Raw genomic sequence first — 14,254 nt, forward strand, 5'->3', positions numbered from 1 at the left:
TAGAGTATTCTATTCTATATCTACTATAACTTATTATTTGAAATTAAGATCTTCTTAAATGTGTATCTATGCGAGAGGAACAGCATGGCACTATATCATCTGCATCTGCTTATATTTTAGTGGGGTGAGCAAAAAAAGTAATTTAACATTTTCCTTTGCATAATATACCTAAGTTCTTACTTAATAACTCTAGAATAAACACACATACGTATATACGTACTAATCCTAAGATCAAATTAAAGAATAGCATTCAAAGAAGGTGAAATAAACACGTTACAATAATGTTCGTAATCTCATTGCTTCGCCTCTAAAACAACAAGTTTGTAATAAAGTAATAATAGCTAGATACTCAACCACTCTGAATGAGAATGAGAAAGTAAAGTTCGTGCAGACGCGACGGACAAAACAATTGCATTAGTTTTAAAATTATTTTATATTTTAATTGTAATAACAGAACTTGCTTTAGATTAGGTTAGAATATTCTTTATTGTACACCATGGAATTACAGCAGTGATTCGTCTTTAAGCTTTACGTGTTTTTATCTCTGTATCACTCTATGGTTAAATGATAGACAATGTCTCCGGCATTAAGACCGCATTTTTCATGAATAAGAAGTAGGTATAATAAAATAATGTGATTCGAATCACAAGTTTGAACTTCAGTCGTAAAAATCGTGATTTTTGTGCTGTCGCACATAGGTACTACCAGTTGAACTACGTATTCAACTCCACTTTGGCAACACGTAACGTTTGGAACCGGTGTTGCAAGCCTATAAACATTACTTTTGCTGCAATGGCACCGTTGAGATCGCTAAGGCGATAAGCTTTAGCGCTAAAAGCGCAATAGCACGAACTGTAGCCTTCGTGAAAGATTAACCAGTGTTATAATTGTTGCAAGAAACGAATAGCGTTCTACCATTTTAATGGGTCTAAATGATAACAGGAGCTTATCTGTAGAGCGGATGATAGAGCTTAATGCCCATAAAGTTGATAGAATACGAAATATGATGGGTAGCCTGGGTAAGCCTACACAACAAGACATTCTGAAAATATTTAAAAGTCTACAATATCTACCTGTTCTTAGTGAACCTGGGTGCTGGGTCATAGCTACGGGTAATACATCGGTATACATCACACTGTTTATCATTTAAAAGTTACTTAGTGTCAAAATACAGTAAACAGAATGAACAACATGACTACATGCTTTAAATAGACGCACAATGGGCCGACTTGGAGTTTACGTGTGTAAAAGGGAGTCCCGCACCAGTCACAAGCTTTAAATTTAAAGTGTAGGTAAACCTGATCCAGATAGGCACACAACAATTTTCAGTCAGTTATTCAAAAATTAACTATCAAAGTATAAAATTGAAATACACCAGATACCATTCTGCCATTCATGTTTTCCTAAAAAGTGAATTAACACCGTTTCGAACCATTAAGCAATAATAAAATCACTCCATTGTGTAAACAGAATAATGTGTTACAATAAATTGCAAATCAATATTTCAAATATAACCATAACATTTGTAACGAACTCAATGATTCCACAAAAAGGGGGCGCAAAAGTGAAAAAGAAAAACGGATATTATTTGATCGTACAATGTATCACGCGATGGGGGAAGAGGGGGTGCGAAAACAAACTCACTCCCAATATCCAATGAAAAATCAATCCATCAAATCCAATAAAAAATCTAGAGCAAGTTATTATTACGTTATTTATTTATAGCTGGCTGGGGACAATTTGTGGCTTACTATATTTCTGCTGACAATACGCATAAACTTTTATTTGATATTCTCCCTTTGCCGCCACAGGGTTTATTTGTTTAGTTTTGTTGGACGCAATTAGGTTGATAAACAAATAACAATACGATTTTATGACTGCCGAAATAACTTCCGTAAGCAATTTTCTTTTGTCGTTCAAAACACAGTTTATTGTGTCGGTACATAGTGGTTCTGTTATGCGGTTTAATTATGTTTTCCAGACAAAAATACTCTGCGACCTCGATTAAATCTTAGACAATAACAACTACTTGCCCTAATGTAAGCCGTATAGCGAATATAACCCATGATATATTATTAAATCATGGTACAATTACTTTAAAGTTAATCAATTCTTATAAATCAGATAGTTTCTTCAAAGTTGAGCTCAAAAGGAAACAATATGAACGTACTCTTTATAATTAATTCAACCATACTACAGTCCATGAGACCAATTCTAATATTTTTTTTATTGTTGTATGTGTCTTTTTTTTACTCAAAAACATTTTATTTTCTCTTTATTTAAATTTCAAGATTTAAATGTAAATGTGATTTCTGAACGTGGTTGTCAATGTCTCTTGAAGGTTCTGGAAATGTCTTGTTCCCGTCACATTGACATTACCGACCAAATTATTTTGTCAGCTGTTTTGAGAATTTTCACAATAATAAACCACGAAGATATTTAAACACACTTTAACATCGGTTTAACTCATATCAATTATCATATAAAGTAACCAATCTATGAGTATCATACTGCGACCGGGTAAGAAGTTATCTATAAAGCTTAAATCGAAGGGAAAATAGAATTTAATAATAACTGTTAAAAAATAATATTCTAGGTGTCTTCAACATCCACAGAAGCATGTCTTCGATGGCAGGAGTGGTGGAGAATACGATAAGGAGCAAATTACTATCGACTTTAGACGCTAAACATTTAGATGTGATCAATGAGTCGTACATGCACAATGTTCCCAAAGGTGCCGAGACTCATTTCAAAGTTGTTGTAGTGTCCGATAAATTTGATGGATTGCCGTTAATAAAGGTAAAGGAACCGAGGTTATTAAATAATTTGAGTATTTAAATTATGATTTAAAAATGTGTTAAATCAACTTGCTATGATAAATGCCAATTTGTTACTAGTATTTACTAAATACTTATTTAGTTTAATTCTACTAAATCTTGTTGAGAACATTTCACATAGAATGGAGGATTCAAAATTAATATAATAATTTAGAAAATCTGATGATCTGTAATAAAAACATTCTATTTCTTAAATTCATTTTGTCATCTTGGTATTTCTTCTTGTATTTTATTTAAAACAGGTTTTTAATACTTACTTATCTCTTTAATTACAGAGACATCGCCTAGTAAATGATATTCTGAAAGAAGAGCTACAGACAGGTGTCCATGCATTATCCATTGTAGCTAAAACACCACAACAATGGGAAACCAGTGATAAAGTCATAGAGAGCAGCCCTAACTGTAAAGGTGGTTTTGGAAAATAGATATGTAATTGATTTTCATTACCTAGTTGTAAAATAAATTTATAGTTTTATTGTATTGATATTATTTTGTATTTGTCATTATCTCCATGTTGATCTGCATGGCGATATAAAACCCTCTTCTGTCAACCATTAGGTAACAATTATAGCTGTTTCCTGCAGGCCTGCCCACTGCAATCGAAAATTATACCACAGGAACATAAAATTAGGGAAAAACTCTGTTATTCCTGGTTATAAACAATCCCATGTTTGGTCTAAATTCATTCAGTGGTTTTTGCATGTAAGAGGAACAAACATCCATCCATCGAAGTTTGGCTGTTATAGTATCAGAAGGATCTGTCACCCTGTATTGAACATAAGACATGAACAAAAACTGTACCAACATAAACAAAAGTTTTGGTTACACGAGGCGCTAGAGACTCCAGCCAGAGTCGCGCAGATCATCCTGTGACTCTGGCGCAGTAGCAGCCCTGGGTTTTATTAGGCGGTGGCAGTTCGACATGTAGTCATGTCATACCCTCTATGTGGGTTGAAGTCATTACTATCACCCTGGAAAAAAAACGCACGGATAGCCGAGTGGTTGAGGTCACCATGCCAAACCCACTGTGCGCGTCGTGTCGCGAGTTCGATCCCCGCGTAGGACAAGCATTTGTGTGTTCCACAAATGCTCGTTCTGAGTCTGGGTGTCTGGGTGTGCATGTGAGTTGTATGTTTGTAAACCCCCCGCGACACAAGGATTAATTTCCTTACTGCGAGAGACGTTTTTTTAAAAAAGAAAGAAAAGGCTCTAGTGTCTGCCAGATCCTTTACAACCATTAAAGTGCAATCTGTTTTATAGATAAAATAAAAAAACAATTTTAAGAAGAGGAAAAGCTTTATTCTTACACCATTTCTTACTTTTCTAATTGGACTTTTCAATGCAGATCAATTGGTAGTGAACCATTAACCAATTCATATTAAGAAAATAATATTATATAATATGTATTACATATTTTTCTTAATAATCTGGAAATTGTACAAAAATGTACTATGATCACCATAAAGTGAAATACTTAGCAATATTATACTGTTCAAACATAAGAGTTCAATATTTATTTAATGACTATTTTAATCATTTTGATACTTTTTCAATACTTTCCAATTAGATATTAGTTAAAACTGTACAAAATGCGCAATTTAACATTATATGTATACACTTCAGATAAAATTGTTCACAATAATTTTTGATCATATTTTCACCTTTGATTTAAAGAGATTTATTTGATATTTTCGTAGTTTCACCTTAACATCAGTAACTACACAAATACAGTCAATGTATTTGCATACATTTATATTTCTGATATTATCATATACAATAGATGACTTTAACAATTTTTTGCATAAAATATTGTTCAGGTTGCATTTTGATAGGACAACATAAAAAGGTTTTCAATCAGACACGTCATTAAAGCTACAAAGAAAGTGATCCCATATACACAACTTAATAGTATGATAGAATTTAAATAAAACTACTTTACGGATTTTATCGTGGTTTAATTTTAGATCTTAGTTCCCGACGTTTCGACACCTTTGCAGGTATCATGGTCACGGACAGACTCCGTAAAAGTAGTTTTATTTCATTGTCTAACATTCGCGTAAAACTAAGAAACCACCACGATAGAATTACTTTAAATGATTGTGATTTTATTGTTCAATTTTTCATATTAAAAGTCCACATATCAAAACACATTGCAAAATATGCTGTGTGCATGGGATCAGTTGTCTCTAGCTTTTCAGTGCAGTATCATGGTAAATAGCAGGCTTCATCAGTATTATATTAATTTCTTGATAAAATAACACTTATACACAACACTACACTCAGTCCATTCATTCACAAACACCGTAAAACGGTGTTAGTTGTATCAGAGGTTGAAGTTATCGAGTCGTAGCTTTCCCTCGTTTTCTGTGAGGTATAGTAAATCAGCCATAGTTTGCTCGCAGATCGCTTCTTCAGCTTTTTCCGACATCTGAAAGAATCAGTAAAAAAATTGTTAATTACTTTGAGAATGACCCTTTGGCGTCCGATGATAATATTCAATGCATCCTAAGGGTTCTAGGTAAAATATATTTGAACACAGCCGTCAGTCTAGCACTCAGTCAACAAGTATACTATCAATCACAATTGTAGCTAGGATAACCTGGGTTTAAACTTAAATTAATTGTAATCTATCCTTAGTGCCAGACTAGACTAAAAAACTTAATACAAACATGTAAAAACACTTACCGGTCTGTACTTGTATTCGCTGGTCGGCGGATACTTAAAATTGGGTCCAAAGTTGACACTAACAGTGACGTTCTTATGTAGTGACACTGTGGGGTAATAGCATCCTTCGTTGATGTCCACGAAGGCCTCGCCTTGACATTCGCCATTCTTGAAGAAGTATATCTTACTGCCCGGCAAAGGCTTGAGATTGTTCAGAGATTCTTGAATATTATCCTTGTCTTCGTAGTACAGGTGACTCTTGAATTTTACTAATGGCTGGAATTATTAGCAAATAGTAATTATCATGCTCCGTAAGGCAATTTAAGTTAGTTCAAAGTTAGTTAACTATGTCATATGAAATAGTGAAAAAGCCAACAACTAGAAAGTAGAGTTAGAATTTATCGTTTTTCATCTTTGTTAATTGTAGTGTTTTAAGTTTTCTTGTAGGAGATTTTCTTTTTTACAAGAAATTTTTTTTTGGTTGATATTCGGCTTACCCTGTCTTTATAGGTGTTGGGTGTGTACTTAGTAGACACGCTCTCGGGCAGAACTACGAGGAATCCAAGTGTGTCACCCTCGCCGTAGCCGCTGCTGTAGTGCTTTCCGCGGGACTCGTGGAACCTGCAATTTTAAAATAAATCAATCAAATAGTGACTTGTATATTGTAATAATGATCTGTAGTCTGTTCTCAATTTAAATCGAACTGTAGGCTGTAGAGGAATAGACGTTGGGTAAAGTATATTTGTGTCCACAAATGCATACTTCAAGTGTGGGTGTTTGTTTGTGGAAGCCTCTTGAATTTGAAGATGATAATGAATAGAGTATAGTTACCGCGTGCCCTTGCGGCTGCGCCAGGAGTAGCCGAACTTGTCGTAGCCGAGCGGCGCCTGCAGGTTGGCGTAGCGCCGGCCCCAGCCCAGGCGCGCCGCCGCGCCCTCCGGCAGCTCCTCCACGCACACCTCCCAGTACCAGCTGCCGCGGGACACGCCTGGCACAGTGACACACCACAACAAGGAATTTAATGCGGTTCATAGCATATTCAGTTCCTACGATGTAATACCACGCACTAGACCGAGCTGACGACCACGGGTTCCAGCACGTGCTACATCAAACACTTGTTGGTCGGGCCTGTTGGTCTAGTGGTTAGTAACCCTGACTGCTATACCGGAGGTCGTGGGTTCGATTCCCGCCTAGGACAAATGTTGTGTGATGATCATGATCATTTGTTCTGGTGTCTGGGTGTAATATATCTATAATATGTATGTATTTAGAAATATATTAGTAAGTTTATCAGTTGTCTGGTTACCATAACACAAGGTCTGCTTAGCTGGGGATCAGATAACCGTGTGTGAGTTGTCTCATGATATATTATATATATATTATTATTATAAAAAGCTTTTTCATGGCCTGCTGCTTCTAATAGTCTAGGTGATAGTAGTCTGAGGGGTAGGCTCATACGTAATTCGAAGGATCGTGGTAAACAAGGTAGTGAGCAATACTAGCTCTCGCATCTATCTATCTAATTCGACATAAATAGACTTAATATGAATCATATGAATTTAATAAAGAGTCTATACCTCGGCCCTTTAGAAGACTATGCTTTAAGTTTTAATTCTTTCTATTCCGTTACAATTATGGAGATTAATAGTACGTTTATAAGGAAGTAATACGACCCTATTTTTCTCATAACGCACTGTAAAAATCGAAAACGGGAAACGAGAAAATGTTATTTATAGTACCAAATCATTTCCTTATCAAGGAATCAGGCAACAATTCTCTTCTCGCTCGCTTATAACTCTAATACTAAGTCCGTATACTTATTTCAGTGAAAATTAACCTTATTATGAAGGTATCTGGGCCAGATTTATAGGTACATGACCTATAGTATACTCACCATGCGTGGCCCGCACCATGCAGTAGCCCTTCTCCCCGGTGACCGCGAGCCTGTCCTCCGACACCTTGAGCTGCGGCGCGCGGTCGTGCAGCGCCAGCAACACTACGCCAGGACACAGCGAGCGGTACAACCAACCAGGGATGGGCTTTCCACTCCATTCATTGCTCTCGTCGAATTCCTGATTCACAAAAATGTTTAGATTATAATTGTTCCTTATATTGAGGTGAGCCAAAAATTCAAACAGAAAATTTATTAGCATCTTTAGAGTCGTTTTAGTTTGTCATTGAATAAAAAAATGTGAATCCATTTGAAAAAAGAAAAACTTAGTTTGTAATCATTCTGCTTGAACGAACCTGTCTAAAGGGCGCGTGAGGGTCAGGTTCAGCCAGTATGTACCGGTAGCCATCCTTGTTGAAGGGATGTTCAGTAGGGTACCCGTGCGAGGGCAGCTTGAGGGCCCCGAGGTCCGCGGTGCGTCCTTTCTTCCCGACGGGCGCGCCGGCGTCAGTGGCGCCACCCACTGCCGGCCGCCGCTTACCCTGCCTGCCCTTCACATTGCCAGCTAATGGAACTGAAAAGATGGTCGCATTAAGTTTATGAAGTAGATTATGGGTTTGAAAAGAGACTTAAAAGAAGATGGAGTAAAGGTGTTTAGGAATAAATTACATGGATAGAGAAGAAGAATGTTACGTTTGAGAGCGAAATCTGACTAACCGTTTGAGAAAATCTGAGATGAGTACCAAAAAAAGGAAACTATTTTACTTTAGTCGGCCAAAAAATAATTAAAAAATCATTAGTTTTACTGTTTCCCTTAGCAATATGTTATTTTACAGTCAAATTGACTTTTCAGTAAACAGTCGATATCAGAAAATGTATAAATTGCAAAAAATGTAGAGTCGAAATATGCTATTAACGAGACATGGAAATATCATTATTTAAATACATTCCATGTTTTAATTAGCTGCAACATTGCATTGAGCAAACATGCACGTCTCTGAACCGTGAAACAGATCAACAAAATAAATTCTCATCTGAACGAATACAGCGCGGGGAACAGTAAGAAATTAGCGTTGCGCATAATGAATGCCGTTCCAATTAACAGACATTGCAAATTCGCGCTCGAAAACAGAATTTATAGCAGGATGTTTTATTTCGAAGATTTTTTCTATGATTATGAACGTTGGTATCGTAAATATTAAAATAAAAAACGAATGCTTTTGACGTATAGTAGAGTGTAAGTAAAAATTGTTGAAGCAGACGTCGTCCTGTCAATTACGTTCTTATTTAGATTAATGGGTACAGAACAAAACTTGAGACCCTATACAGAAGTAGTTAGCACTTGAAGATAAATTCATTTGTATACTACGAGCGAATAAAATTTTAATAAATATGTCATTAATGTTTCCAAGTGTTTAGTATTAAAATATGTATAATTCACATAACGAACGTGAGAACAATATTGAGTAACGAAAATAAGCCTTAATTCCTTGAAATAAAGTCACTGTACTGTCAACGTGTATGTGTTGCTCTTGGTAATGGGTCGACTGTATGAATTGTGTAAAGGAAGTGGGTCCAGTTAAGTGTAAACTATATTATTATGCTGGGTTACCAACATGTTTTTTTGTAGTATTTAAACTGCGATACGACGGAATATTATGCAAATAACAAGTTAAATCAAATTCTTCACCAAATAACATTTAAAAGAATGGTGTCGGAATTTAACAATTTATCCGAACGAAGTTATCTTGAATTCCTTTAATCGAATGCGAATTAAGTAAACACGGAATTTTGATTACAAACGACACGAGTTTTTGAAGGTAGACGTGCAGCGACAGGCGAATGTTTGCATCATGACCTCTTTCCACGGCGCTACGAAATATCGCAAGAAATGTAGGTCTTATCAACCATTCATGTGTCCCAGAAACAACTCCTAGAAAAAGTACAATGCTCCCGAATCGACACGAGTTTATGACTACTCGGTATTACAGTATGGAGCAGTGATAGAGATTTAACAGTACGTTTCGTGGTAGAGTGGGAAGAAATGTTAATGAAATAAGTGCTTGTGAAAACAAAACTTCGCTGCTACATTAAAATGCAAAGTTGTTTATCCTTTTTAAGGACAAAATTTAGTGAACGTGAATATACACAAGTCGTTTTGTTTTTATAAACACCAAAATTATAATATTATGTTTCTCAACGATCGTATAAATACTATAAATCTTTATTGTCGCGTTACACGAATACTTGACGTACATACATATTTGGTATCGTAACGAAATCTCCTGAATTTTATGTAAGCTTAATCATGCATGCGACATAAATGTAGTCTTGAGATAAAAATGTAAGTAAAAAATATAATACGATGTTAGAAATTTAAATAACAAGCGGAAAGTTAAAATTCCATTAAACCACGTATGCAGTAGCATCCGTAATAGCCGATATCACAATTGACTACCCGGTAGCATTTTATTGGGTCCTTTAACACAGCGATAGCCATTCATATCATACAGCTGCAGGAAACAATTATTTATGCAAGAGGATGTTAGCACTATACCAAAGGCCAGCCAATAAAATACACAACGAAAATCAATTCAAATCTTAACAACTTACTATCCATGTCGTCAACACCGATATCTGAACTAACTGACAAACTTGTCATATATTTAGTGCAAGTGTTGATAAGATAAAGTATACGTATCGAGACGAACCCACGCGCCGATTAAATCGGAGTCTTACGTGACAAACAGCATAACAATGTGGGACGACGTACGTAAACAACCAGCCAACATCATATAAGGAATAAAAATAGTTACCTTACACTTACGTTACTTTAACGAGATAAAAACGCGACGCCAATACATACCTAGTTATAAGTAAACATTTGTTCAAGGCAAATTACGTTTCTGATAACAGATAGCCGTGTTAATTAATTATGTATGCTTATAACATTCTAAAGAGGTGTAACTGTGAATTTGAGAAAAAATAAACGGACGTAACTCACCAGCCATAAAGTTCAAGGTGATTATGTAGTGAACTATTTAAATCTAAAATCAATAGAGGAGAAATCGCGCGGCTAACGCGACGGTCCTATGTGTACTTATCGGCGAATATACGGACACACTAACGTAGAATATAGTGTTTTAATGCCGCCGCTGTGTGCGTCGCGAAGTAAGTGTTTACATACACCAATGCATAAAGAACAATGTCATTATTCAATAACATGTCTTTGTGGTCGGGTCTACAATTCGATGTATGCACCGCGCGCGTTCGTGTATACGTTTTTCAGTGTTTTGGATCGTTTCCAAAGCGATATGTCACTCGGTCAATTATGGTGTTATAACCACTCAACAATTTCCAACTTCATGTCATTTTATTTAGGTCACAATAGTAGGTCGCGTTTCAAAGTCGTATCTCGCTGTTGTAGTGATCATTACCGAAGAAATAAAATGTGTTGGATGAATTTCAAGGAACTACAGTGGCTAATTTAATTCAGCATATTAGAGGGATATTAGACTAGTCATTACTCGCCACTGTACCCTTTAATCTCAGTAATAATACCCGCATTACATGGGCGTGTTTCCGGTCTAATCTTATTTAATCGAACCTGACAAACCACTTTGCATAATAGTAGAGCATACTCTTTTAGCGCGCCAATTTTAATTGACCATATAACTATTGTATTTTGATGTTTGCAGGAATTGCAGGTATTTTAGATTACGGGTAATTTTACGTTTATTACATTCTGATAGCACTATTATAAGCTGTTGGAGCCACATCTAAGATATTATCACAGACACTTAATTACATTATTATTATAATTATTTCAAGCATACTTTGCTCATCAGATAGATATTCTTGTAGAAATTATCAGAGGAAATACACACCGATGATGATTTGTAACCAAGAATGAAATGTTCACTAGAAAAAAAGAAGACGCACCAAAATCCGTATATTTTTTGATCGCCTTCTAAAAACAAAAGCCATGATTTTTAGGCATTTCTATACTTGGTAAACAGATGGGGTTTCCGATTCACGTCACTGATCGTGCGTCATAAAATTGTTGCCACTTAATAGTCTCGAAACCAGGTACAGTTGCCAACCAGAGACTGAACATAAGATGCTCAATGACTGATAAATGGAGTAGGTGATCTGGTGCCAAATTTTGTTTGTATAATATTTGTTATACTGCCTCAAGAGCTATGCTAAATATTTTAATTGACTAAGAGGTGTCATAAGAAGCTTTAACTGGTGCTAAATAGGTCGTATCAATGTGCTAATTGGAAGGCAATGCTGGGAAATCAATAGTATACTGCTTTTTTCTTTTATTATAGATTATGCAAAATGATTGAGAGATTGATTCCTTCTTGCTATAGTGAATTCTGCTAGGCATAGACTGGAGTAGATTACAAGAGGAAAGGGATGTCTTTTTCTAACATGAGACACTCATAATAGATTATGATTGAGATTACTGACTCTGAAGATTGGTAAACATACAATGGTCTTGAGAAAAAGAGGATAGAGATGATTACCAGTGAAAAAACAAAAACAAAGGCAGTCCCTCTGCAGTAACAACTTATAATAGTATATCACAGTAGTTAATGCTCAATCTTTCTACATATCTGAACAGGTCTTTACCCAGCAGCAGAAAGATAAAAACTAGTAATATTATCATTACTTACTTGTAGCAATGCCCATGTCGGTGACTTTAAGCTGCCCTTGCTTAATCATAGCCTCATAGTTGGGCTTGATAGCCGTGAGCTCCATATTGTAGAGCCCAAACATTGGTCCCTGGTTTGCGTCCTCCTCATACGTAAACAGTACTTGAATGTCTTTTATGAGGGCCCTCTGCACTGTAGCGTACCAGGACTGAGTAACTCTGAAATAAAATAACTTTAGTTTTTTTTTTTTGAGGTAAAATAAACTAAGGAGTTTATTTAATCACTTTTAAACTAAATTACTTTTTTAATCTGCTATTATTTGTCAATGCGACAATTTACAAAATTTTGTCTCCATTGTGACATTTGTTTTTATTTCTTTTATTACAATTTTTTTTTAGTGGCCAGTATAAAACAAATACAAACTTTTTGGGGTTGTTTCCTGTTAGGTAAATTATACTGTTAAGAAAATTAGAATTTTACTTGCTGCCTTTGCCTTCTTAAAAAATGAATCCCAGGATTCAATATTAAGGGTGACAATTAATTTGATAATTTTTTTAATTTTCAATACCAGGTAATAAAAGAAGAAGCCGACTCCAACATAGTTGGGAAAAAGGCCAGGCCGATGTTGGGTAATAAAACTATATGTGCATTTCTAGATACAGCTTAATATTGTATTGCTTCAGATTTTGTCTTGGAAAAATAAAATAATGGTAATTTAAAATACCTTCTAGGCATGGTAGTCATTGCTTCCCAGTACTGGTCTATGTATGGTATGATCTCTCTATCCTTACTGAACAGGGCTCTGTTGCTGTTGTCCTTCACTGACTCCTGTCTCAAGTTTGCTATTGCCGTCAAACACATTTGTGGGAATTCTGAGAACAAGATAAACATTGGATTGAATTAAGATATTCTTTCTTCAAAATATGTGATGCAATTTGTGGGTACAAAAGGGTTTTTTTAATATAAGTGTTTCTATTTGAGATTTATTTGGAAATTGTTCTAGATGAGTCTAAAAATGCCAAAAACGTACTTCTAATTTTATGCATTTGATTGGAATGACACTTGACGCACATGTTTAGAGTATTCTTTAAAACATCTATTTTTTTATATTTCTCTGTGTAATAATGAATATAACAGTTTTTAAAGAATATTTTTATTTTTACTTCCTTTCCACATAACTTTAATCAGTACAACAAGTGCTCAGAACAATATAATAATTCCTTGTTTCTAGAGATAAGGTCATTGCTCTGCACTTAGATATTATTATCTTATGCCATTGCAAGTGTAGGTCAAGTCAAGGTTTCAGTATATAAACACAGTCACCAGTATGCCATACATTGCCCAGTAATCTGAAATCTGTATTATGTTTTTAAACACAAGGTAGTAAATACTTACGAGCTTGGTTCTTCTTGAAAGTTTCAAGTCCAGTTGGTGAGCAGTTCTTGCAAATAAACAAGTAGTTTGTCATAAATGGCACCAACTTTCCCAACTGGTACCCAATACATGATTCGTGAAACCATCTATTACAAGAGGCACACAATAACTCAGCAATATTCAGGTTCCGATCTTTCCCGCTAAAATCATAAAGGGTTATCAAGCAATCAGTGCTAATTCTAAATTTGAATGAAAAAAGTAACACGAATGTAGCTTTTACTCACCAGTAACAATTGCCTTGAGATTCAGAAGAGGATTTATTCGTTTTATTCTTTTCGCCGTTATCCCCCGGCTTTTGAGATTCTGATTGATTGTTATAAACATTGTTGGAGGCAACATCTGCCTCAGCAGATTTTCTTATGGAGTCCCCTGTCGCTGAAGACATTGTCTAAGTTATTTCGCTTTTTCTAACAAAATACGTATACTTGATCGTCTCATATTATAATAATACTGTCAATAATAAAGATAAAGATTGCATTCCGTAGTAAATAGAATGCAAAATCGTAACATGGAAACAGTGCAAAGTGTTTTTAGTCCATACAAGTAAAGAATAACAAGTGTTGCGAATATGCGTTGGAAGATGGCGCTAGCGTTTACGGTGAATTAGTTAAGTGCGAAAGAAACAGAGTATTGCTGTCATTAAACCTGTGACATACTTAATTTAGAAGATTATTAATTCGTTTAGGAATAAGCTGTTACCTAATGTTGTAAAACGTGTAACATTATTTCATATTAAAATATGTGGTTGACAAAGCACTTTAAACCCG

General features: G+C 35.4%; 2 protein-coding genes and 1 long non-coding RNA gene across 5 annotated transcripts; 2 read left to right on the top strand and 1 right to left on the bottom strand.

Annotated features, from left to right (window-relative positions):
* Nucleotides 1-2,352: 2,352 nt before the first annotated feature.
* On the top strand, nucleotides 2,353-3,326 carry LOC113500454 (bolA-like protein DDB_G0274169). The gene is made up of 3 exons (XM_026881261.1): nucleotides 2,353-2,520; nucleotides 2,597-2,799; nucleotides 3,113-3,326. Exons 1-3 carry the CDS (start codon nucleotides 2,499-2,501, stop codon nucleotides 3,260-3,262), a joined length of 375 nt encoding a protein of 124 aa, XP_026737062.1. The 5' UTR covers nucleotides 2,353-2,498; the 3' UTR covers nucleotides 3,263-3,326.
* A 788-nt stretch (nucleotides 3,327-4,114) lies between these two features.
* Nucleotides 4,115-14,087, bottom strand: LOC113500636 (set1/Ash2 histone methyltransferase complex subunit ASH2). 3 transcript variants are annotated; one of them, XM_026881491.1, is made up of 10 exons: nucleotides 13,712-14,087; nucleotides 13,449-13,627; nucleotides 12,778-12,925; nucleotides 12,075-12,271; nucleotides 7,749-7,966; nucleotides 7,396-7,573; nucleotides 6,333-6,489; nucleotides 5,999-6,122; nucleotides 5,523-5,777; nucleotides 4,115-5,265 (listed from the first exon to the last, which is right to left on the bottom strand). In XM_026881491.1, exons 1-10 carry the CDS (start codon nucleotides 13,870-13,872, stop codon nucleotides 5,161-5,163), a joined length of 1,722 nt encoding a protein of 573 aa, XP_026737292.1. In that variant the 5' UTR covers nucleotides 13,873-14,087; the 3' UTR covers nucleotides 4,115-5,160. The 3 variants fall into 3 exon arrangements, with proteins under 3 accessions (XP_026737292.1, XP_026737294.1, XP_026737293.1); XM_026881493.1 differs by lacking the exons at nucleotides 12,075-12,271; nucleotides 12,778-12,925; nucleotides 13,449-13,627; nucleotides 13,712-14,087 and adding an exon at nucleotides 10,397-10,486; XM_026881492.1 differs by lacking the exons at nucleotides 12,075-12,271; nucleotides 12,778-12,925; nucleotides 13,449-13,627; nucleotides 13,712-14,087 and adding an exon at nucleotides 10,006-10,354.
* Nucleotides 10,506-12,774, top strand: LOC113500640. The gene is made up of 2 exons (XR_003401226.1): nucleotides 10,506-10,563; nucleotides 12,625-12,774. It is a non-coding gene; the product is annotated as an uncharacterized LOC113500640 (long non-coding RNA).
* Nucleotides 14,088-14,254: the final 167 nt, after the last annotated feature.

The sequence above is a fragment of the Trichoplusia ni genome, chromosome 14 (genome assembly GCF_003590095.1).
Source record: "Trichoplusia ni isolate ovarian cell line Hi5 chromosome 14, tn1, whole genome shotgun sequence".
NCBI classification, from domain to species: Eukaryota; Metazoa; Arthropoda; class Insecta; order Lepidoptera; family Noctuidae; genus Trichoplusia; species Trichoplusia ni.

Coding starts and splice junctions, on each gene's coding strand:
- LOC113500454 (XM_026881261.1), top strand. CDS start 2,499: ATGAGTATCATACTGCGACCGG. Junction 2,521..2,596: donor GAGTATCATACTGCGACCGG/GTAAGAAGTTAT, acceptor ATAATATTCTAG/GTGTCTTCAACATCCACAGA. Junction 2,800..3,112: donor ATGGATTGCCGTTAATAAAG/GTAAAGGAACCG, acceptor CTTTAATTACAG/AGACATCGCCTAGTAAATGA.
- LOC113500636 (XM_026881491.1), bottom strand. CDS start 13,872: ATGTCTTCAGCGACAGGGGACTCCATAAGAAAATCTGCTGAGGCAGAT. Junction 6,123..6,332: donor CGCAGCCGCAAGGGCACGCG/GTAACTATACTC, acceptor TTAAAATTGCAG/GTTCCACGAGTCCCGCGGAA. Junction 5,778..5,998: donor CCAACACCTATAAAGACAGG/GTAAGCCGAATA, acceptor TAATAATTCCAG/CCATTAGTAAAATTCAAGAG.